The sequence below is a fragment of the Sceloporus undulatus genome, chromosome 1 (assembly GCF_019175285.1).
Source record: "Sceloporus undulatus isolate JIND9_A2432 ecotype Alabama chromosome 1, SceUnd_v1.1, whole genome shotgun sequence".
Taxonomy (NCBI): Eukaryota; Metazoa; Chordata; class Lepidosauria; order Squamata; family Phrynosomatidae; genus Sceloporus; species Sceloporus undulatus.
This window is the reverse complement of record NC_056522.1, coordinates 142,119,168-142,142,898: the sequence shown is the minus strand read 5'-3', so window position 1 is coordinate 142,142,898 and position 23,731 is coordinate 142,119,168. Positions and strand designations below refer to the sequence as shown.

Below are 23,731 nucleotides of genomic sequence, written 5' to 3'. Positions count from 1 at the left end.
TGAAAAAAGCAACAAGTTCACACAGTCATTCAAGAACATGGGTCTTGCAAGCTAGAAGGTAGCCATATGTTTGGAGAATATGGAATTTGTAGTCTAAAACCAAGGGAATGTTAAGTCTAGGATCCTTGAAAGACATTCCCCTTTACTTGTTCTTCCCTTGCAACTGCTGTCATGTTAAATGGGGGAATAAACCGAATAAGTATTTTAAATGTGTGTAAGATGTTTTGAAATATTTCCATTCCCAGTCAACAAGGCCAATGGGCGTTGTAGACCATCTGGAATTAGTCCTGCTATACATTTAGTTGAACATTGCTATGACTGACTGACAGATTGGCATTGCTCCAACTTTTCCAGCTTTTAAAATGTTGTAGTAGTAGTAGTAATAATAATAATAATAATAATAAAATGTATTTTTATCCTGCCCCTCTGCGCAACGCAACCAGGGCGGCTTACACTATTAAAATATACATTCCATATCCAACAATCCCACCACCCCCCCTTAAAATACTATTGAACAGTTTAAAACATACTTAAAATTTTCCAATTTTTCTCTCCTCTGCCTACTTTCCTCCCTTGTCCTCAGCTTACTTCTATTGCTGCAAAAGTAGTTTGCACTCAGCTGACTCAGTGGCTAAGAGGAGAAGAGTGGAGGGAGCCCTTTCCTGTAGGCTTAGGCAAAAGCAAACTGCAGCAGCCTCTTCTAGTTTGTCTGTTCTTTATTTATAGCTTTTGCCATCTGGATCTCTGATTTTGCTTGGTCTCAGTTTTCATCTGTGAAATGTTGGAGGGTATATTATTTGGCATATACTTTCTTGGATTGCAGCTCACTTCATCAGCAACCCAGGAAATAAAAACTGGCGGTCTTTAAGATGTTACAAGAGTCTTTATTGTTTTTACTGTGGAATGTGATGTAAGTAGAACTTCTTGGTTAAATCATCTTCTGTGATCTTTGAAAATTGTGACATCTTGTGGCAAAACATAGCAACTGTGACCATATCAACTCAGTGCTGACTATACATGCTGAGTCTCCCTTATCCAAAATATTTGGAACCAAAAGTGTTTTGGATTTTATATAAGATAGATAGATAGATAGATAGATAGATAAACAGAGAATATCTGTATTTGCATATACTTACATAGTGAGATATGTTGGAGATGGGACCCAAGTCTAAACCCAATTGTTTGGGAGGTAGTCTGCGTTATGTGGATGTAGCCCTTGCTCTTTATTTGAGCTTTTTATGGTGGTGGTGGTGGTGGTGGTGTGTGTGTGTGTGTGATAGAGAGAGAGAGAGAGAGAATTGGTTTATTTTGTGCATTTGGTGCTCAGACAAACACACAGAATATGCCTACTGTGAATCAGTTTTTATTCTACTTTGTAGAGCTGACTGTGTATTTTGGCTTTTAGAGGCCAGACCCTCTGTGTCGTCCCATGACACAGAAACACGCTATTACAGGTAAACAGAGCGGAATGGCTGTCTGAAATCTTTTTGGTGAGCTTAACTATTTAAAGTTTGTTTCCACCATATCTGAAACCCTCTGTGTGTTTTGAATGAGATTGCCACCAGAGCCTGGAGCAGTTGATCCATCTATCCACCCACACCGAAGCAATAGAACAAGATGGAATGTGCACCTGAGAGATGAAAATAGCATGTGTCATTGATTTCAAAGACTGAAAGATTCAACATGAAAAATCCTGAAATGTTATGTTTATTCTTTGCATTCTACTTCATGATTTCCAGGTTATATGGAGCAGACTGAGCATTTTTGCAATTTGTAGTAGTCAAAAACAATCCCAAACATTTATTGTATAGTGTAAAACAGTCCAGTAGAATCATTTACGATTTTTGACAAAAACAATTAATGAAAACAGAGTAATACTTTACATGCTCAGTCTTTTTGAAAATAGTGACATACAAAATAAGTAAATAAAAATAACAAATTAAAAAATCCATTCTTTGCTGCACAAAAGCAATGTTCATTTACCTCTGGTGTAAATACTATAGTCATGCTTTAAAGTATTCGTTCACCGTGGTCCAAATCTGTTTTTGAAGGCTCTCAGTGATTTTCTCATAATTGGAGCAATTTCTGTGATTAAAATGGTAGATGTAGAATAAAGTCCATTTGGGAATGGTATCAATAACAAAATTAGAATGAGCTCAACAATTAACTGAAAACATTAGGATAATGCTCAGTGCTAGAGAGCCAATGAAAAGTATATGGAAGATGGTGGCTGAAACTTGATTTTGCAGCCCCCAGGAAAGTAGCCATGGAGTGTGTGAGAGAGAACAGTGCCTCCAAGTCACTTAATAACTACCAAATGTCTATTTAAAAGCCTCTAGCAAAGGAGAGCTCACCACCTTCCAAAGCAGACCATTCCACTGTCAAATAGCAATTATTATCAAGACATTTCCCCTAATGTTTAGATATTGCCAAAGATTTTCTTATAATTGGAAACCATCAGTTTTAACCATCTCCCCTGGAGCAACAGAAAACAGCAATGGGATATATCAAAATCTGTCTCCTCACCACCAGAAATCCTGATGCTTTTCCGTGGTGGAGATGATAGGACTACTATTTACTTTTTAAAAAATCTGTGTAAGTATTACATTCACAAAATGGTTGTATTTTTCCAATTTGGCGCCAAATCAGGCTCAGAGAGGGATTAATGCAGGATGGGAATCCCTTGCATCAGTGCCTGACTGAATTACCAGCCACCAACGCAAAACCAAACAGTTAGGAGAACTTAATACCAGCAGCTGGGATATTGACAATACGTAAGAATGGACTTAGGTAGCCACTGCATCTCTGATATAATATCAATAAGAGCTTTACCTACTTTTAGGAGGTTTCTTCACCACTTGAGTTGGTCCATTCTTGTAAACAGAAAACCTAGTAGATGCCATATTGCTACCGTTATTGGAAATGGAAGAGGTCTTATTTCCCATCTGGTTTTTGGAGTTCTTTGATCTAGCAAAGAGCAGCAACACAGATAATTTACGTCAAACTCAGTGGCATTGACAAAATTGATTTGTTTTTGTTTGTTTTTAGAATCCCAGATATGTAGTCCAAAAAACTAAATTTTTCAAGCTTTATTCTTCACATGGAGCTAAGCAAGACAGAGGTACTTGACTGACAGAATCCACTGTTATCCCCATAGCCATGAGTACCTAGAATACTTCAATCTGAAGTCTTACAAAACTAGGCTCCTGCCCTCCCTGTCAGTCCTGAGTGTTATGTACTATTTTGATGCATTTGTTGTGTACTAATCTAGCTGCCTGCAAAATCCTCTACCTGTATGCATCCTTATGGTAAGACTCCCTGCTGAGAGCACTGGTAAGAAAAAGCACAGTTCTCCACTATAGATTTAAACCAGTTCAACAGTATTACTGCTTTGACCATCAGGAAACTCCAAGATTTCTGTGGCTTTTCTTCTTCTGAGAAATGTTTATTATAAAACCCATATAGGTTTATAATAAATATAACACCAAGAGAAGCAGTACCTAAGTGTTTCAAAGCATTGAAATATCAGGGTTGCAGCTTCCTCCCAGTTATGGGGAGGAACCAAACATGATGGTGGCAAATCCAGAACTTTAAATACAGGTCCTAATGAACTGTTTACTATGCTTGGAAGAATGAAGATCCAATTTTAGGGATAGGGATTTCCCCCCAGATACAGTATTCCAACATCCCAGAGTGCTGTAGAGGAATTATTCTGCAAAGAAAAACACATGGAGGTTTTATTCCACAAAAATGTCTTTCCTGTGGAAGAAACTATTTTCTGTGCAGAGAACAGGATTTCTAGACAAATAACTTTTGCGTGTTCTTCTTCATAGAACAAGTCCTCCACAACATTTCATGGCATAGAAATACGGAGAGAATACTGCAGAGGAATATTCATTTTCTCCCACAGTAGCGAGAAAATTACCATCCTTGTATAACTGAGGATTTAGATCCCACAGAAGGGGAATGTAAGGTTTAACACTCTTTTCCCACACACCACTTGATACTCTCCACACTCCAGACACAACAGCTTTGCTCTCAGCCAAGCTCTGAAATAACAGGTGAGAAGAAACAAGAAGGAAGAAGTGGAGGTGTACTGGGAAAACAGTGGCTACCTTCCCCCAAAGTTATTATTTTTTGTAAGAGATAAAAATTAATCCATCACACAACTGCACCAGAGCAATGATGCAAAACCTGAAGGCATAGGGCTGTTACTATCATGGCTTGCTCTACTTTAATTGGACATATAAATAGCACTTACTTAGGCTGAAGTTGAAAAACAGGCGCTGCTGTCCCATACCTGACTTTCTGACAGCAGACACTTCTAGGTGGCTTTCCCATGCCATGGATGAAAGCCATTTTAACTTGGCAGCCTAGCCAAAAAGAAGCAAACCAAAGTTTCCTCAAAACCAAAGTTTAAAACAATACAGAAGGAGTCCTAATGTTCTTGGGTTTTAGCTCTGTAGTTTCTACAGACAAAATGCAGCCACTACAGCTAACACTGGGATTTTTGTTTCAGAAGAGGTGAAAAATGAGGCAGATAGTTGGGCAGGGGTGATGCCAAACCATGGCTTGCAGCAATGGCTTGGCCAAGAGAACACAGACCATGACTGGGAATGGCAACCAAGCTGGGAACTAAAGCCACTATTCTGACAGTGATTTTTCTGACAACAGAATTGGAAAACTGATTTGAAGTAACAAACCTATTAAGCAATGTCCTAAAGGACCCCTACCAGGAAAACATCTGGGGAGTCTCAAAACTGAAATAAAAAGAAACAAAAAGCCATATACTATACTAGAATGTAAGTCAAGGTTTGTAGCCTAAATTATTCTTAGCACAAGCTATGGTTTGGTGGTCTCTCTCAACCAATCCACTGTCTTCAGCCTACTATTTAGATAAGCAATCCATGGTTTCCGGCAGTTATGGATATCTTACCTTTAAGTTTTTCAGACCAAGATGTAATAATGCTTTTGGTGAGAGACTTCAGCTTTTCTTCTCTTTGAACAAAGAGCCTCAAATACATTTCACGCCATGATTCACAGTCCAAGAGCTGTTCATTTCTGAAGTATTTTTGACAATGTCTCTTCCATAAGTGGTCAGTCTCTTCTACAAATGTCTATTTTAGTTGAAGAAAAGCACATTCAGACATTCCAAAAGCAACGAAGGATGAAAGGACATTGAAGCAGTGTGTGTTTTTTTTTTTGGGGGGGGGGGGAATCGGCAGATGTAGGTTCCCATCATGTAGGACAAGCTATATCAGTATCCTGCTCCCTCCTAGTGGAAGCTGGTAATTCCAATGTCAGTGAGGCAGATGAACAAATGGGGATTTAATCTAAACATTTTGAAGGAGCTAACCAAGGTTTTAAATATATTTTGGAGCAGGATTCAGCTCCTTGGATAGTTCATTTAAAATGGATTCACAGTGGATTCACAGCTTCCACTGGTATCAGAACTAGCAGCCGCAGATTCCCTCCCCATCACCTTTATAGCCCTAACCTCATAAGTGTTTTGACTCCATTTTTGCATCAAGGTACAGTATTTTGATATCTGCCATACCGGTTGCTTTTGTGTGTGTTTCTTTTAAATGGGTTAAAAAGTCAGCCCTCCATATCTATGGATTTTTTATCCACAGATTCAACTATCCACCTCTTGAAAAAATTCCAGCTAATACCAAAGGCCCACAGTAGATGAACTATCAATATTGTTTTGTGAACACAAGCACCACCAGAATTGTGTGATATTCAGTTCACTAAGAATCTGGTTTAGAATTCTAACACCATTTTCTTGTCTGGGAGGAGAAAGTGGGGTATACATTCCATTATAAGTAAAATGTGTCAGTGAGGTTTCTAAAGCAGAATTGAATTTACTGCTAGAAAAGGACTCCTCTGCTAAAGAAAGAAGTGATACAATCAACAACAAAGCTGGAGTCAAGTTGCTCCATGTTCATTCAAAAGGTGTGAAGCATTTGTAAAATTCATCCAGTATTGTCAGTCACATGTTACAGTCACCTTGCTCTTATTGGAGTAAATATGGCATATAAATGTATAAAATAAAATAAAAGGAATTCTTTTCCCTGGCGTTGACTGTTGTGTCTGTGATGAATTACCACCATCTCTCTCAAATGATGGTCTTCACAAGATGTGTTTTACACACATGCCGTGTAGAATTAATACAAGGAGAGGTTGGGGAGATCCCATTGTGCCTGTTGGATTCACGGCTTTTAAAAAGAAAGAAAAAATGTTTACCGGATTGCAGCTCTCTATCCGAAATAACTGTTCTGGTGTACAATGAGACAGAACAGGCTCCAGGATTTCAAAAGGGACTCCTCCAACTTCATACAGTGCTACAAAGAAAGAATACTTTTACCTTCACACAGCAAATTCATTCTCCCACCATGTTACCCCACCCAGTGTAAACCAAAACCTTTAGAGCTTGGAAAAATTACTTTTTTGGACTACAACTCCCAGAACCACTTTCCATACAGCATATCCACAGCATAGGACTGCCCGTGTTGATAAAAGATTCTGGGAGTTGTACCCCAAGAAATAACTTTTCTGAACTCTGACCTTTCATAGGCAATTTGCAGAATACTAAAATAAGTCCAGAAGAATTTTTGGTTTGTTTGTTGTTGTTTTAAAAAAGACACCTCCATTTATATGGATAGTATAAGAGCACACGAGTTTACAATCTAGAATTCAAGCCTAGGAAAAACACAGGAAGGAAAGGAAACAGGAGCAAACCGAGACAGAAGACAAGATACTTCTTGACAGAGGAGCTCCTAGTGTTACCAATCAAAAGACACTCCCTCATAAACTAATGTTTGTGGTAAAAAATAAACTGGAAAAAAGATTGGTGGAAAACACAGGAGGGTTATAAACGGATGATGGCATCCATTTGACTTGTGCCACACTTGCTTCAGGAATATGCCCCCACCTCAAGAACAGAAACTAAATTGACCTTCAAGATGAAAAAGGTTCCCTACCCTTGATCCTCACACAGAAAAATCAATGGGAATCTTGCCATTAGGCTGCAGTCTTGGCAGCCTTGTCTCCATATTAATAACAAATAAACTGGCATCACCAAGTGATATTATATTTTATTTGTTTCACATACAGTGTTGCCAATTTCTGGGGAATTCCTCGCAATCCTGGGAATTTAATTAATTTCTTTCTGGGGATTTTGACTGAATAATAATAATAAATATTGGGGAATTATGGGAATTGTGGATTTTGGTAAAACATTCCAGGGAATATCTTCGAGGCTTGTTGGCAAGACTGTTCACATACTTTATGACTACATGCTGCCCAAAGGGCAGGATGGGCTCTCTAGCCTTATGGCAACCATCCTAGGAGAAGGAAAACTCTAATCCCAAACCCGGGCAGATGGTGCTCGTCTAACCCTATAAGGTCAACCATCTAAGAGAAGGAAACTCTAATCAAACCTACGGACCGAGGACCTCGCTGCCATTGTCCATGCTTGTCAAGGCCTCAGCAGTCGAACCTCTGGTTTAAAGAGTGAGGCCAGTTCTGTGCACGCTGCGCTCCACCAGAAAAATCCATTGCACAGGCTCGAAGGACACATGCTGCCTTATAGAAGTTTGGGAGCTTCTGCCTCTTGCTTTACATAAGCTTTGGGCAAAGCACACCCCACCAGATGTTGATAGACTGAAACTCCTACTCAGCATATCCAATGGTGAGAGATGCTGGAGGTTGCAGTCAAAAAACAGCCTCACACACACCCCTCACACACCCGGGGGGGAGGGTGGCGGACAAGCCACATATCCCTATTTTAGTGTAAGGCCAGGGGTAAGAAATTAGAGGAGGCTAGAAGGCCACATTACCACCATAAGCAACCTCATCCCATGCCTATATATATATATATACACACACACACACACACACACACACACACACACACACACCCTAAAGGTTTTTGCCCCCCCCCCCCCAATGCCTTCTAGGGGATATGGCAGCATGTTTGTCATGTTCTTGGAGAGGTCAGGCCATTTTAGGCCCAAGAGATGCCTTTTTTTCAAAATAGGAAGTCACCAGAAGTCACTTCTGTTCTTTAAAAGGGCTTTTTCTGGGCGTAAAATGGTTCAGACATCTCCAAAATGTGGTAAAATTGCCCTCCACATCCCCGGGGACTACTTGTGGCCTGCAAGCCACAGTTTGTCCATCCCTGGTTTAAGCTGTGGTTAAACTTAGTGAAAGCAACTGGTCAGATGGCTGACAAATCAGAGAAGAAGAACAACCCTATGTGGTATATGGACCAAATGTTTTCCACGCCTTTTCTGCTGGTATAGTTATAAATAAAATAAATATTAAACAGACACAGCACAACATTTCATTCCTCTTGAAAGTAAGGAAAGCCCTGGTAAACTCAGTCTAGGAACCCATCTCCATGAGGAACATTTAATATTACAAAAAACCATGAACCAAAATGGTACACAACCAAGTTAAAGCCCATAACCATGAAGCATTTCCAGTACTTACAGTCAATATTATTTTGAAGTACACGGATGCATTGTTCATACAGGGTTAGCATTTTTGAGAGACAGACCATTTTAGAGCTAGAGTACACTTGCACTTTGGAGTTTCGCCTCCAAATAGTGAACTGAGTGGCTTCGCTTTTCTTGGGTGGTTTTTCCTTGGTTGGCGGAGCTGCGGAATACACAGAAAGAATTTAAAGATTTTTAAAACTGCTGTTTACTCTTTAAGGAGTTTCAATTAGATTTTTGAAAAGGGCCGTCTCTCCTAACACTGTTCCTCAGCTTCTTTTCAAACATGGTACCCAGAGTTTACCTTCACATTAGCTTTTAAATTTTTTAAAAAGAATTATTGAAACTTTAATGTTAAAACCAACAATTGATACACACCAACACAGAAAGGAGGGACAGGGACCACAAAGATCCAATTACTACTTACAAACATTAATAAGCACATGCAAAATACACACAAAAAAGTACTAATAGTAAACACAATAAAAGACTTTCAACTTTCTTGATCCACAGTTAACTGAATCTTCCACATTTCCTCTTCTCATATAAGGCTAAGCAGTTAGATAAAAATCTACCTTAATTTTTCTAAACCACAAACTGTGAGCTCATCTTCCAACTAACTGCAATTCTTACTTCTGTCTATTTTAACATCAAGTACTGTACTGAAACCTATTATCTTTGTATAAGGTCTCCCTCTGTTGGACATAGTCAATAAATCACATCCATGCTTTCAAGAAACCATTTATAGATTTCCCTCTAATCAGATGTGTCAGTTTCTCCATCTCTGCAATTTCCATCATTTGCCCCCTCCATTCATTTTTTTTTAATTTTGGGACTCTTTAAACATTTTGCATAAATTAATCTTGCTGCCAATACCATATACCTGACAATCTTTCCATGTTCTTTTTCTATCTTTGAGTTTTCATCAAAAATTCCCTACAGAAAAAATTCCAGATTCTCTGACAATTTTAATCTCAATATTTTCTGCATTTGTGATTTAATACAACTCCAATTTTATTATTATTATTATTATTAAACATGATCTACTACTTTATTACATTTCCAACACTTCTTAGTGGCTCTTTTATATATTTTGGCCTATTTCACTGGAGATAGGGGCCATTGGTACATCATTTCAAAAATATTTTGTTCATGTTTCAAAGGAAAATCTTTTTAAAAAACCTAACACTGTAATTTTTCATTATAGAGTCAGTGTAGTGTCAGAAATGACTTGAAAGCACTCAGCAACAACAAATAAACTCTAGATTGGTGATTCCCAAATTCTGACCTTCCAGGTGTTTTAGACTTCAGCTCTCAGAATCCCAAGACATTGGCCAAGATGTCTGAGGCTTCTGGCAGCTGAAGTCCAAAAACCTGGAGGACCAGAGTTTGGGAATCCCTGCTCTAGACTGATGCTTGCAAAGGCAGGTTGGTACACCTACCCATAACCAGATCAGTTCCCATGAAAACTTAGTATTCATCATTTTAAAAACAAAGAAAGAAGGAAGGAAGGAGCACTTGTTTGCATGTGACAGATCTCCTCTGGCAGGCCATTCCACAATCTGGGAGCAGTCGCTGAAAATGTCATCTGGAAGGTTGCAGACAACCTAGTTTTTATAGGGTGAAACAAATTCCTTCTAGAGGACCTAAGTACATGGGGTGGATTATATGGAAGGAGGTGGTCCTGAAGATAGGTTAGACCCAAGCCATTTAGGGCTTTAAAGGTGATAACCAACACTTTGTACTGGGCCCGGAAACTGATGGGCAGCTTAGTTCTGCTATACAGAACTAGTCATTCTAGTTTCTGCAAACCATCACAGGTAGAGCACTGGATGTCAGGAAGCAGAGTTACCTTGTTGGAATAAAACTCCCAAAATCAACTGGATGATCAAATTAATTTTGTTATTCTGTCTGGGGATTCTGAAAATGGTAGTCCAAACAGTAGTTTTTCTAAGCTCTGACTAGGTATGATGCTGTTCCCTGGAACTAGGCCATTGGGAGATGTTCTCAGAAGACACATGTCAGTTGAGAATTTCATGGTATCACTCTTCACCCATCTGCCCACACAGTAAGGCAGTTTTGACTCCACATTGTTGTGGAAGGTAGTCAAGGGGTTAACACTTTTACCTGTGCTACAAAGAGTATTTATTTGCTGAACTATAGAAAAAGCATTCATTAACTGATATAATCCAAAATGGAAAATTCCACATTACTAATCACCAAATTATCCCAAGTGTGTTTCCTAAGTAGATCCAGAGATGTGGTGTTCAAAAATAAGAATTGTAACCCAAACCAGTATTTTTTTTAACATCCAGATTCCTGTAAGACATAGGGGGAATCACACAGCCCTCCAAATATTGTTGAACTGCACCTTCCAGCATGCCTCACCATTGCCTGTGCTGCCTAGGTCTGCTGGATTTTGCATCTAAGATATCTGGAGGGCAGCACAATCTCCATGTTGTATCCAGCAGAAGGGAATGGCTGAGGAGCTCAGGTGGAATGGACGAGGATGGTACTGTATTTGGCTGCCTGACATGGTTACCTTACTCTGCCTAGTGCTGGGGTGGAAAACCTGTGGCCCTGCAAGTGTTGTTGAACCACAACTCACATCACCACTCTCCACTGGCCATGTTGGTAGAAGCTGAGGAGAATGAACGTCCAACATCATCCAGAGAGCCATAGGTTGCCCAGCTTAACAGTAGGGCTGTCTGATATCAGGGAAAGAAGTAGACTTCTGGCTGGTTAATTTCACAGACTGTTGGGAGGCTTTTCTTTTAAAAAAAATGGATGGACAAATAACTCCTTGTGAGTGACTGCGAGAGGTTGGAGACTTCTCGGCCTCCACCTGATACCGTACCACCTGAAGAAGATTACTCTGTTCCGGAAATGGGTGAGGGCTGGACGCCAGGAATGGAGAATTAATAAACTGCAGTTGTTGCTTTATGGACAACCCAGAGAGATAGGCAGAAGGAAGGCAGTGAAAAACTAAAGCTGGAAGCCCATGTTGTGAGCTGGTGTTACCAAGGCAAGCTTTGATTCCTGAGGATTGGGGGAGGTTATTATGGCTGGTAGATCTATTAAGCTGTGGAAGGAGCACAGCAAAAGCTTTGGCTCTCTGATAAATTAGCTCTCCCTAAGTCAAGGTCAAAACTAGGAGATACTCCTTTTCTGCAAAGATTACAGAAATGCTAAATTGGTTCGAAGGAATCTTAACGGTAAGAAAGTTTTCTTACACTCTCATTATTATTATTATCACAGTGCCAGAGCTTCAAAAAGTTTGTTTGTTTTTCCCCTTTAATTTATAGCAAGTAACATGGCAATGTTTGCTGATATATTTTTTTTGGGGGGGGGGAATTGTTGCTCTGACTAACTTTTTCAAACTTCACTGGACAAGTAAATTCCAGTGCAATCCAAAGAGGACATTTTCCAGGGTTCCCTTATCAACATTTTGGAGTTACCTTTAAATTCTGCTGCATAAGGAGGAGAAGGCATTGATAATTCCGGCAGAACTTTAGGAAGTGGAATATTCAGTAAGTGTTCGAGTGATGTCTTCACCTGTGTTTGATCACAGAAATGCTGTTAACAATATCTTGTATTTGCATGGATAGAAATTTGTAGGAAGTCATAAGGAAACATTATGACATGATACACTTTCATTTTGTGGTGAATACATAAATATGATCAACTCCTAGAAGAACTAAACTAGCCTAACCAATGGAGAAGAATATTAGGACGGGGAGTCTAACAACAACTGGAAGGTTGTATAATTCCCAACCCCGATTTAACCCTTGAAAAAGAAAGCAATCAAAGCTGCTGCTCATCACTACATCTGGTAGAAGAATTGGACAGAACTCAATAATACCATCTGCCAGATCTGTTCCATGACACGTGATAAAGACAGAGAGTGAACAATACACAGAGGCCAAATTCACACAGTCAAGATCCTGGATAAGATCCAGAAACCAACTGCATGATTGAGGTCTTTCTACATTGGACTGCAGGCATATAAACGTCAAAGAATGTTATGCCCATTTCATGTAGATGCTCTGTAGTATCCAAGGTGGGATGGTAAGGATGTGGATAGGCAAGGAAGGAAAACATGTACAGTACTTGCTCCTTGCCACCATGTACAGGGCAGAATTAATGGTTTGTCCAGGCAAGCCCCCAGGCAGGTTTAGTTGTAAACAGGAGTGGGCAAAATGCTTATCCCCAGGTGTTGTTGAACTGCAACTTTCAGCATCCCTCTCCATCATCTACATTGGCTCAGAATGACAGGAGTTATAATTTGGATGGCCATATTTTGCCTACCCCTGTTGTAGACACTAGGCAGGTTCCCAGTTATTTACTTGCCTTTAAAAAGATGCTATTTGCATAAAATCAGAATAGTAGCAATAACTTCTATCCTTTGGTTATTCTTGCCAAAATCTTATTCTGAAGCAAATTTTTAAAGCGATTAAAAGCAATCCAAATTCAAACTTTGCACCAGGCTTCCATGAACTATTCAACAGTTTACCTTTTTATCGGGACTTTCCCCATATTCTTCTGATTTTAAGTTTTTTCCTTCTTCAGCAGTGGCTGTTGTCACAGTTTTCCAAGATGCTGACTTGCTGTGTCCTTTTGCCATCCGTCTGTCTGTGGAGCCAGATTTTCTCTTTCTTCGCTGTGAAACCTGGTCATAATTCAGGTATGATTCAAAAGACATACTGTGGTGCTCAAATGTTTCATCATTGACTGGGCTTTGGGACCGGGAATTTGATTTTAATGTCCTTTTTAGCCCAATATCCATTTGTTTAGTTGGTAGATCCTTATCAAATTTGTCTACTTCTAAGTGTAAGAAATCTTTCCTACTGGCTGTAACCAAATAGTTCTTGTTGAAACTTTGGTTGTTTGCCACAGAGGATGTGTGTTTTTCTAAAGATTTTTCTTGTTCATTACTTGCTTTGCAAATATTTTTGGAATCACTTGTTTCTTGACTACCAGATGAATCCTTACACATACCATTATCATGGGTTTTAATGTTGCATTGACTTTTGAATCCCTTAAAAGAGCCAGGTTCTTCAGCATTTTGTTTCCCTTCTAAGGTCAGTTCTAAGGCTTTATGTGACTTTTCAGGTGAAAAAGCAAAGTTGCAATTTGATCCAGAGGTCTGAGTTTTCTTGGAATGCTTCCTTTCCTTTGATCGCAGCATTCTATTCTTTTTATCTGAAGTTTCTTTTTCCTTATTGGTACTGTTTTTTTGGCAGGGTGCATGTGCTAGAATGCAAAGAACAAAAATTGCACCTAATTCCAATGATAAACAGGAAGACCATCCTTTCTACTTTAATATGTGCTAATGCTACAGGCTTAGCCCTCCAGAGATTGTCAGTCTCTGCTTCTATCAGCCCCAGCCAACAAAGCTAATTGTAAGAAATTATGGGAGTCCCAGTCCAATGATTATCTGGAGGACAGAAATTTACTCCAGTCTGGTTTGAAACTGTCCAAGCAATGAACCATTACTAGGATACATGTCACAAAAGGTGCATTCACACTACAAAATTATAGCAGTATAATTCCACTTTAACTGCCATGGTTCACTCCAATGGAATCATGAGACTGGCAGTTTATGAACAGGCATTTAGACTTCTCTTCAGTGCTCTTCTAGTGCCTCACCAAACTACAAATCCCAGGATTCCATAGTATGGAACCATGACAGTTAAAGTAGAATCATAGCCCTGTAATTTTGTAGCATGAATGGGTCCATGGTCACACATTACAAGAGTTGACTCCAAAACATAGGCCATTTATCAGTTGTATCAGAACAAAATCAAAATGTTTCAGTATAATTTTTCTTGCCTGCCTCCACACACAGAGAAGCATTTTGCATAAAGCATCTTATATTAATCTGCCATGAAGACTATGGATGCAGAACTTGATAAAGAAAGATTTTCAGCTTCTTAGTATATTTAGTTGTGAGGCAAGGAGAGAGGACTCCAGATGAGTTTATCACATGGGGAAAATCTCGTGGAAAAACAGGGATTTAAATTGGGGGGGAGGGAGCCGGCAAAAGCAGGTTGATTTTCACATGATGTCATTATTAAACTAATGTTATCCTCAAAGGAAAGTGGAGGGAAAGTAGACAAAAGCGGCTCCGTTTTACTTTCAAAAAATCCCAGAATTAAAAAGGAGCAGCTTTTCTTTACTTTCTGTTCAGGCTAACACAAGTTTAAAAATAACATGTGTGAAAATCAACCCACTTTTGCTACCTTCTTTTCCTACCTTTTAAATCCCGTTTTTGCATGGGATTTCCCTGTGTGATAAACTTACTTGACATTCAGCGTCTGGGATCACCCAAAACTATAAACCTCCATTATATAGAGAGGTATTATGTCCTCTATCTCTCACCAGATGCATCCTGCACCATAAGCTTTACTGGCTGAAGAACTCAGTTTAATTAGCTTGCTTCACATTTCATTTGTGGTGGTGTTTTTTGTTGTTATTGTCATCATCATTACCATGCCTTTTTCCCAAACTGGAACTCAAGGCAGCTTATAAAAGTTAAAAAGAACAACAAATATAAGCACAGCTCAGGAAAGGCTCTTTCCCATTGAGCAGTCAAAGTTCTGCCCAAACCAAAAAGATCTTCACTCAATCCCTCCCACTGTCTCTATTTGGCAGGGACCATTTTGATTAATTCTCTGCTGGCCCACTTTTCCAGCTGCTTTTAAAAAGGCCCAGTTTCTCTCTCCTCCTCCCATTTTCCCTCTTTGTCTTCAGCTTACTCCAATTTCTGCAAACTCTGTTCAAAGTGAAGAAGTAGTCTGCACTCAACTAATTCAGCACAGGGGACAGGGTTTTGCCCTTCCATGTTAGACTCAGGCAAAAGCAAACTGCTGCATCCTTTCCTAGCTTGTGGATTCTTCCTCATTCATAACTTTTGCCATCTTGACCACACTCTGATTTGTTTGGCCACACATGTCCCTGTTTTCAACTGTGAAATGTTGAAAGGTATACGTCAACTTGAACACTGAGCTATCAACTTCAACTGTTGCAAAGAAGACAAGAAAGTATAAAATACGTTGTAGTGAGATATATCTGCCATGAAGACTGAGCCACTCAAATGAATTACTGCATGGCCATTTAAGAAATCTTGTTCTCCCTCTGAAGTCAGGCTCAGATTCTGCACTCATTTCAAGGCAGGAGGGATCGAATGCAAAATGCGCTATAGTTCCATAGTTGAAAAGTCAAATTGCATGAACACTGTTCTTTCCTCAGAATTCTCTTGCTTACAGCCTTATCACAAGAGAAAAGACAGCCAAAAAGGAGTTGAGAAAAGCAGCTTTCTCCATATCTCTTGCCATGCCATCAAAGCACTTCCATTCTCTTCCCAAGGGAGACAGTTGTAAAAGCATGTCTTTTGTCATGCTGGAGAAATCAGTTTGACAAAAGGCACACTTTCATAAGCGTTTCCCGTGGGAAGAGAATGGATATGCTACAACAGCATGCAGAAAACTGCTATTCTCCTACTCCATTTCAGATTCCTTGTCTCATGCAATAAGGTTCTCTGAAAACCAAATTCTTATTGAGGTTTATGTCATCAAAGTATTCATAATATAACATAGATCAAGATAAAAAGCTGAAACACAGATTTTTATTTTCAGCAAAGAAACATATAGATATAACATCACTTCAAGCTGTCACATTTTCCTTCCTCAATAACTTTGTGGCACAGATCACCTCTCTCACAGCAGGATCTTTAATATTAATCAAAAATTCTCTACTCGCGTAGTTTGCAGCCAGAGCCTGTTTGTTATTCCTGGTTCAGCCAGGAACCCATGGTCTTTAGAATCCAGTCATACCAAGCAGTATTAAGAAAGCAAAGTCTGCTTTCTAAGGTACTGTGGGGAGATGTCTATGTGCAGAAGGAATCCCTAAAATTATTTATCACTGTTATTCTTAACTAAAATTCAAGGTTTAAGGGTGGAAGGAAAAAGCAAAGAACATAAAAAATATGTGAAGAGACAGAATAAATTTGCTACAAACTTTAGCTCTGCTAACTACAACCCAGGAATCACTGAAAGGGCAGTATTATTTATTATTAAAATATCTCTATTCCATCCTATATCTGAGTGTGGCTGCATCCACACTGCAGAAATAATGCAGTTTGACACCACTTTTAATTGCCATGGCTTAATGCTACTGAATTCTGGGATTTGTAGTTTGTTGTGGCTCCAGAGCTTTCTGACACAGAAGGCTAAACTGCAGTTCCCAGAATTATATTGAGCCATGGCAGTTAAAGTGGTGTAAAATTGGATTATTTTTGCAGTGCGGATGCAGGCTATATCAGGGAAGCATCCAACAACATCAATGTAATCATTTAAAACAATTTAAAAGAACAAAACTAACTGAAAGGCTAAAAACATATTAAGCTGATTTAACACTTAAAACAGGGTAGTTTAAGAACAGAAGAAGTTAAAACCGTTGTTGTTGATGTTGTTGTGTACCTTCAAGTAATTTCCAACTTATGACAACCCTAAGGCGAAGCTATCCTGGGGTTTTCTTGGCACTATTCTGCAGAGAAAGTTTGCCATTGCCTTCCTCTGACACCGACTACCTTATCACACTAGAGAAATCTCACTGAGAAATGGGAATTAAAGGAGAAAAAACCCACAATCATACAACGTTTCACCAGACCAGAAATAATGCGAAAATAAAGCAAACGTAAAGAGGACAAAAATGACAGCTTTTTACTTTGAGAACTTCCTGAAAGTACAAAGCTGCCATTTTTGTCCTTTTTACATTTGCTTTATTTTCACATTATTTAATTTTTGGAGAAATGCATGTGAAAAACCTTCTGCATTTACGGGTTTTTTCTACGTTCAAAATCCCATTTCTGTCCAGGATTCCTATAATGTGATAAGGTTTACAGAGAGTATGACTTGTCTAAGGTCTCCCAAAGGGTTTACATGACTGAACCAGGATTTGTACCTGGTCTCCAGAGTTGTAGTCCAACGCTCAAACCACTAAGCCACACTGCTGAAATTTGGGTAAAACCAGCCCCCCAAACAGCCATGTTTTCACATTGTGCTGGAATGATATCCTCCCTGGTGCTATGATCTGATTAAATTGGGGGGATGCCAAAAAACAAACAAAAAAAACCCCACTTAACCTGGGATAATCGATGTCGGAGGGGGAGGGTCTAAAAGATTAGCATTCTCGGCTATGTAAATAACCAATGCAAACAGACCTGGGATAAAATTCTGCATGCCTTGAAAGTGTGTTTTTTTTAATACATCGGCATCATCGACTCCATCTTTATTCAAGCGCTGACACATGTGAGCAACGGAATTTGCAGAGATGCAGTTCCATAGTGTGAATAACAAATCTGGAATGCATGAGCCAGATTATTCACATTGTCGCACTAAAAAGAACAATGTGTGAATGATCCCTAAGAGTACTGTCGAACTGGGGTGCCACAACAGAAAGGATTCCCTCCTATGTCTTCCCAGAGCATACTGTCCCAACTGATAAGAAACAGATAGGGACCATGCCAACAGACCTGAAACCTCAGGATGTGTCCTAGTACAACCAGATCCACAAACCCCACCTATCCATGTGTTTGTGTAAACAGGAGAGAAAGGTATACACACCTAGAGAACTGTCTTAATTTGAAATCATTATCTTCTCTCTCCCACCATTTCAGCTTCCTCCTTGTAAATTCTCAAACAGAAGGGAATATGTGCCCTCTCTCATGCCCTTCCCTGGTATTGTCATGGAAGAGAGGTCTCCCAGCGGTCCAACCTACCAGTCATGGTGTAGTGGTTTGAGTGTTGGGCTATGACTCTAGAGATCAGGGTTCAAATGCCCACTCAGACATAAAACCCACTGGGTGACCTTAGGCAAGCCACACTCTCTCAGCTTCAGAGGAAAGCAAAGACAAACCCATCTCAAGACACTTGCCAAGAAAACCCCATAATAGGTTTGCCTTAAGGTCAACAAAGGTCAGAAATGACTTGAAGACACATAACAACAAGAGGAAATCTATAGCCTACCTCTACTTTGTTGGAAGAAGCTACAACAAAAAATAGCTAGAAAACACTTAGGCTCACAGTCTGATACAAATGCCCCAGGGCCATATTTTGCCCACCTCTAATGTAGATTGCCAACTGGGGTTAAGCATACAGCTTGGGTCATACCTTTGGGTCATGCATAAGCTGCATCAGCACTGCGGAAATAATATAGTTTGACACCACTTTAACTGTCATGACTCCATCCTATGGAATCCTGGGAACTGTAGTCTGTTGTTGCACCAGAGCACTCTGATAGAGAAGGCTAAATATCTCATAAAACTACAAATCCCAGAATTCCATAGCACTGGGCCATGGTAATTAAAAAGGTGTGAAAATGTATTAATTCTGCAGTGCAGATCCAGCCTCTTATGTGCCGTAGGAGCAGACCGTGCCTCTCTCTATGAACAGTGCATACATATTCCACAGTGTTTCATCAAAAAGAGAAGACTGCACATAATACCAGAGAGCCAGCATGGTATCGTGATTTGAGTGTTGGCCTATAACTCTGGAGACCCTGGGTTCAATTCCCAGCTCAGTCATGAAACCCACTGGCTGACCTTGGACAAGTCACATGCTCTCAGCCTCAGGGGAAGGCAATGGCAAACATCCTCTGAACAAATCATGCAGACAAAAACCCCATGATAGGTTCACGTTAGGGTCACCATAAGTTGGAAGGGAAGGCACATAACATGACACACACGCTCACAATACCACAGCCAACTGATGTATCAACAGGATAATGTGGGTTCTGGAGCACTATATCTTATAAAAAGAGGTTTCCCATTGTAGAAGAAGAGGCTGTTAAGGAGAAGCATGATTAAAAACCTCTCTTTCCTGCAGGGGGCAGCAGTGGCTGAAATGTAATATATCTGGTGTTCATTACATAGTACTGTAAGAGAATTTAGGAAGCCAAGTTCTTATTCATTGGCTTGAAAGAAAAGTATTTGCTACACATGTGCTACACACCAATTGATAAGGAGGCACCTGAGGTTAATAATTCTGACATGCTTTCAATCCAATCAGACAGCTTTCTTTTCTAAAAGAACTAATTTCTTTTTCTTCTAAAAGAAGAACTTCTGATAGAAGAAGAACTAATTGTTCTTCTAGGAGAAGAATAGTTAGTTCCGTATGAAAGCCTAGGCAATGGAGAAGAGTCGTATAGTGGTTTGAGCACTGGTCTAGCACACTGCAAGACCAAGGTTCAAATTCCATCTCAGCCATGGAAACCCACTGGGTGACACATGTCACACTCTCTCAGCCTCAGAGAATAGCAATGGCGACTCCCTCCCTGAAGAAACCCAAGAAAACTATTTGATATCATCACTTTAGGGTCACCATAAATTGGAAATGCCTTGAAGGCACACGGTGATAACAATGAAAGCTTAATTTACAAGGGGCCCTTTCACACTAGAGAATTATAGCACTATAATCCCACTTTAAGTGCCTGGCTTTATTTTATGGAATCCTGGGATTTGTAGTTTGCTCAGAATCCCCAAAGATGCTCTCAGGCTGAGGGCTGCAAATGTTCCTCCAGCAGCTGCCAACCCTTGGATTCCATAAGATGTTGCCATGGCAGTTAAAGTGTAATCACAGCACTATAACTGTGTAGTGTGGAACAACCCAAGCTTATTCTGAGACCAAATTGAAGGAAGCATCCAATAACATCCAAACAACGATACCTTTATTGGACCAATCAAAATGCACAATTACATGTTGCAAGCTTTCAAAGTGACACTGACTTCTTCATCAGGCAAATAGGAGGGGGGAAAAATTAAAGATGTTAGTCATAAGCCTGCATTTTCTGTTTCTGGTCTTAGTTCAGATGGTAGGGAGGGCTAAACTCTCTACCTGCAAAACATGAAGACTTCTTGAGAAATTCAGGGTTCTCTATCTACATAGGAGCCTGTGGCTTCACAAAGGAAGGAGACATGATGGATTCCAAGGAAACATCTTCTTTGAATTGCAAATGGACATTAAATTTTCTTGAATTTGAAAATGTACCAGTGACCACATGGCAAAAGGCAGAGGTGCCAGCCTGCAGATAGCCCTCCCTACCATCTGAACTAAGACCAGAAATAGAAAATGCAGGCCTATGACTAATGTCTTCAATTTCTTTCTCCTTTTTGCCTGATGAAGAAGCCAGTGTGACTTCGAAAGCTTGCAACATGTAATTGTGCATTTTGGTTGACCCTATAAAGGTATCATTGTTTGGATGTTATTGGATTTGCTATATGGCCAACAAGGCTATCCCTAGATGTGTTTTGAAGGTAGCAGACTGAATTAAGTCACCCATCCCATTCTATTTCTTGAAGATTTAGTATACAGAGTACCAGATGTGATTATTTTGTACACAGATATGTTTGTGAATATAAATCATTGCCATAATTTCTAATTTTCTGAGAGCAATCAAACAGCAAATTAACTTTCTCAGAACATAAAAAGTAATAGTAGCCGTATTGTCTATAAAAAATACATTTTCTAAAAAAATAGATTAAAAAATTATTTAAAACTTGTCCCTGAGCTTTAAGAATAAGAGAGAGGAAGGTATAAGGTAACCAACACTGCCATTTGGTTAAGTTGCTTAAAATATGCTTTTGTTAGCTATTTAGTATTTGCAAAACACAGTCTAATCTTATGTTTTGATCAAGTAACTAAGGTTAACACCTGTAACATCAGAGTTTTGTGATCATGGTGACAAAGTGGCTTGGATATGTTCACTGTCATTTTAGTGCCACTATTTTGCTTCTAAGGTTAATGTAGAATACATGAATATATGCATACTTACTCTTAAATGCTAGGAAACTGAAATACTGTATTAATTTAGCCCAGTTCCTCATTTTGGCTTTCACTCACCTTGTATTATCTTGAGGAACAAGTTTTTTCCAATGACGTATCAGGGACTTTGCCAGATCACCCACAGTGGCATGTTTCCTAAAACTGTTCACTGTTTTCCCCACTCCTGTTTCCTAATGAAAAACAATAAAGCAGAAAAAGAAAGCACAACCATTTCAGAATGCCATTGTTCTTGTATTAATCCAGTGATTCCCAAAGAGGTAGAAAGGGGGCAGTGAAGGAAAGGGGGCAGCAAGGGGTCTTCAGTCAAACTATTGGTGTTCAGGAAAGATAAGGGGAACCAGAGGCCTTTAGGACCATGATGGTGGTAAAGATTACAGGCAACTTCTTTTCATGGTCCCCAAAAAACCACCCAACGGCCTCGCTGATCATTTTGTGTGGTAGTGTCTCCCACTCTTTGCCTGCCCACGTGAGTTCACTATTTTACTGGCATCTTTTGCTAGCAGTGGCAGTTGGGAAACTTGTGCAAGGCTTGGGCACAGTGCGGCACCATTTTGGGACAGACTGACGCAATGAGTTAGAGCACATGGTGGAGGGGGAGAACTGGTGGCAAAAAGGAGCTTTCAAATTTGGAACCCTGCTTAAGCTTTGTGAGCTTTGCTGGGACTTGGCTAGGAGGCTGGAGTTGCACTGTTGTTCCTGCTTTCTTTCATCAGACAAGCTGAGAAAAGAGGTAGAAGAAGAAACACATTTATTGTGGGAGAGTGGACACTTGGAGCTGTGTAGGGAAGACATGTCTCTGGGGAAGGAGTATCTGTGCTTGATTCTTGGAAAGAGTACCTTGTCTTGGAGCAGCTCCTGTAATTTAAATGTCTCCCTTTCCCAGTCCACACCAATCTCCAGTCCAGAGCATGTGGCCTCTGTACACCCCTTACAATACACACCAGCTGCACCTTTCTCTGACGTGAAGAAGGGTTTGAGAGTCCTTCTTCTCTGGGGAGAAGCTTCTCCCTTGCATCTGGTCACCTTGGGTGGTGCAAATGAGCAGCTTCCTGAGCAACAACAAAGAGGCCTCTTGTCTGCACTGATCTTTGCTTCAAGGCTGGCCTGGGCAAGAGACTTCTCAGTCGCTGCTCAGCCAGCTGCTTGGTTGCTGCCAACAAGATGACTGAATGCAAAGGGAGTAGCAACCAAAATGGCTTGTTCTGAATTTGCAGTAAAACAGTAGGCCTAATATCAAAGAAAATGTATTGGGGGGCAATAGGGTTGTCACCCAAGAGGAAAGGGGGCAGTAGCCAGAAAAAGTTTGGGCAATACTATTAATCCAATATTCTGCTCCAAATTCCTTCAAGATGGAATAAACAGAGGGCAAGTGCATGCTTGCCCTCCTGGTGTAGCATTGCACCCTCTGCCTTTCCATGTCCATCCAAACTTATGCCAGGAACAGAAAAGAGTCAGATCCATAATTTGATCATCATCATATAATTTGATCATCATCACACCACCTCCGCCCCCCATGTAAACTATTAATGTGCGTGTCATCTTAACAAGTGATTTCAGAGCAAGGGAAAAGAGGAAGAGAAAAGTCTTTGCCATGGCTGATGGGAGACATGTGTTCTTGTCTTTCATATGTACATGTGCATTGCATGCAACAGCAGTGGGAAATCTGGCCTCTTCCAAGTGCTTTTTCTAAATAGACAACCAGCTAAAGATACACACAAGTTCTATTCAAAGATGGTTGATGACACAAATTTTGTACTCTGTTCTGGTACCAAAATACAACAGCCCTCATTTGAAGTGGTCCTTAAAATACCTCCATGCCTTCCTTGTCTTAGAAACTTGTTACGAAATATGACACAATATTATAATTGATGCTTTGAAAAGAGACATTTGGGAGTTCAGAAATGACAAGAGAAAAGAATACGGTACTTACTTTTTCTCCTTGCCCGCATTCTCTCAGCTACATACATATATACTCTGTGATAGGGTAAGGACTTCACAGATCAATAATAATAATAATAATAATAATAATAATAATAATAATAATAATAAGAAGAAGAAGAAGAAGAAGTAACCCCATCCATTTGTTTTATCACTTACCACTAAGATATCCAGGGAGATTTTCAAATCCCGAAGTCCCTTCAATGCTTTCCAAATCTGAAAATAGAAATAATCCATTCATTTGTATTATTAGTGCATTGTTCAGTGTTTCCTGATTCTCAGATCTGTAGGAAGTCTTATTCCTCTGAAGAAGAGAGGACTAAAGAGTCTTTAATTAATTAAATTTCTTAATTTTCCTACTGCTTTCTTATTCTGCCCATTCTCATACTTGGTTTAGAGAATCCCCTATTCCACATATCACTTTCACACACACACACACCCAGGTGGGAG

The 23,731-nt window shown here is 39.8% G+C and overlaps 1 protein-coding gene across 15 annotated transcripts; it reads right to left on the bottom strand.

Moving 5' to 3' along the window:
- Positions 1-821: 821 nt before the first annotated feature.
- On the bottom strand, positions 822-23,499 carry LOC121920004 (elongin-A-like). Of its 15 annotated transcripts, none has more exons than XM_042447095.1 (11): positions 23,441-23,499; positions 21,401-21,513; positions 13,015-13,754; positions 11,960-12,056; positions 8,497-8,664; positions 6,247-6,344; positions 4,937-5,117; positions 4,262-4,373; positions 2,833-2,967; positions 1,984-2,085; positions 1,494-1,630 (listed from the first exon to the last, which is right to left on the bottom strand). In XM_042447095.1, the coding sequence occupies exons 3-10, from the start codon at positions 13,687-13,689 to the stop codon at positions 2,004-2,006; spliced, it is 1,548 nt and encodes a 515-aa protein (XP_042303029.1). In that variant the 5' UTR covers positions 13,690-13,754; positions 21,401-21,513; positions 23,441-23,499; the 3' UTR covers positions 1,494-1,630; positions 1,984-2,003. The 15 variants fall into 15 exon arrangements, with proteins under 15 accessions (XP_042303023.1, XP_042303033.1, XP_042303027.1 ...); XM_042447097.1 differs by having other exon boundaries at positions 2,837-2,967; XM_042447089.1 differs by lacking the exon at positions 1,984-2,085 and having other exon boundaries at positions 822-1,630.
- Between the last annotated feature and the right edge of the window lie 232 nt (positions 23,500-23,731).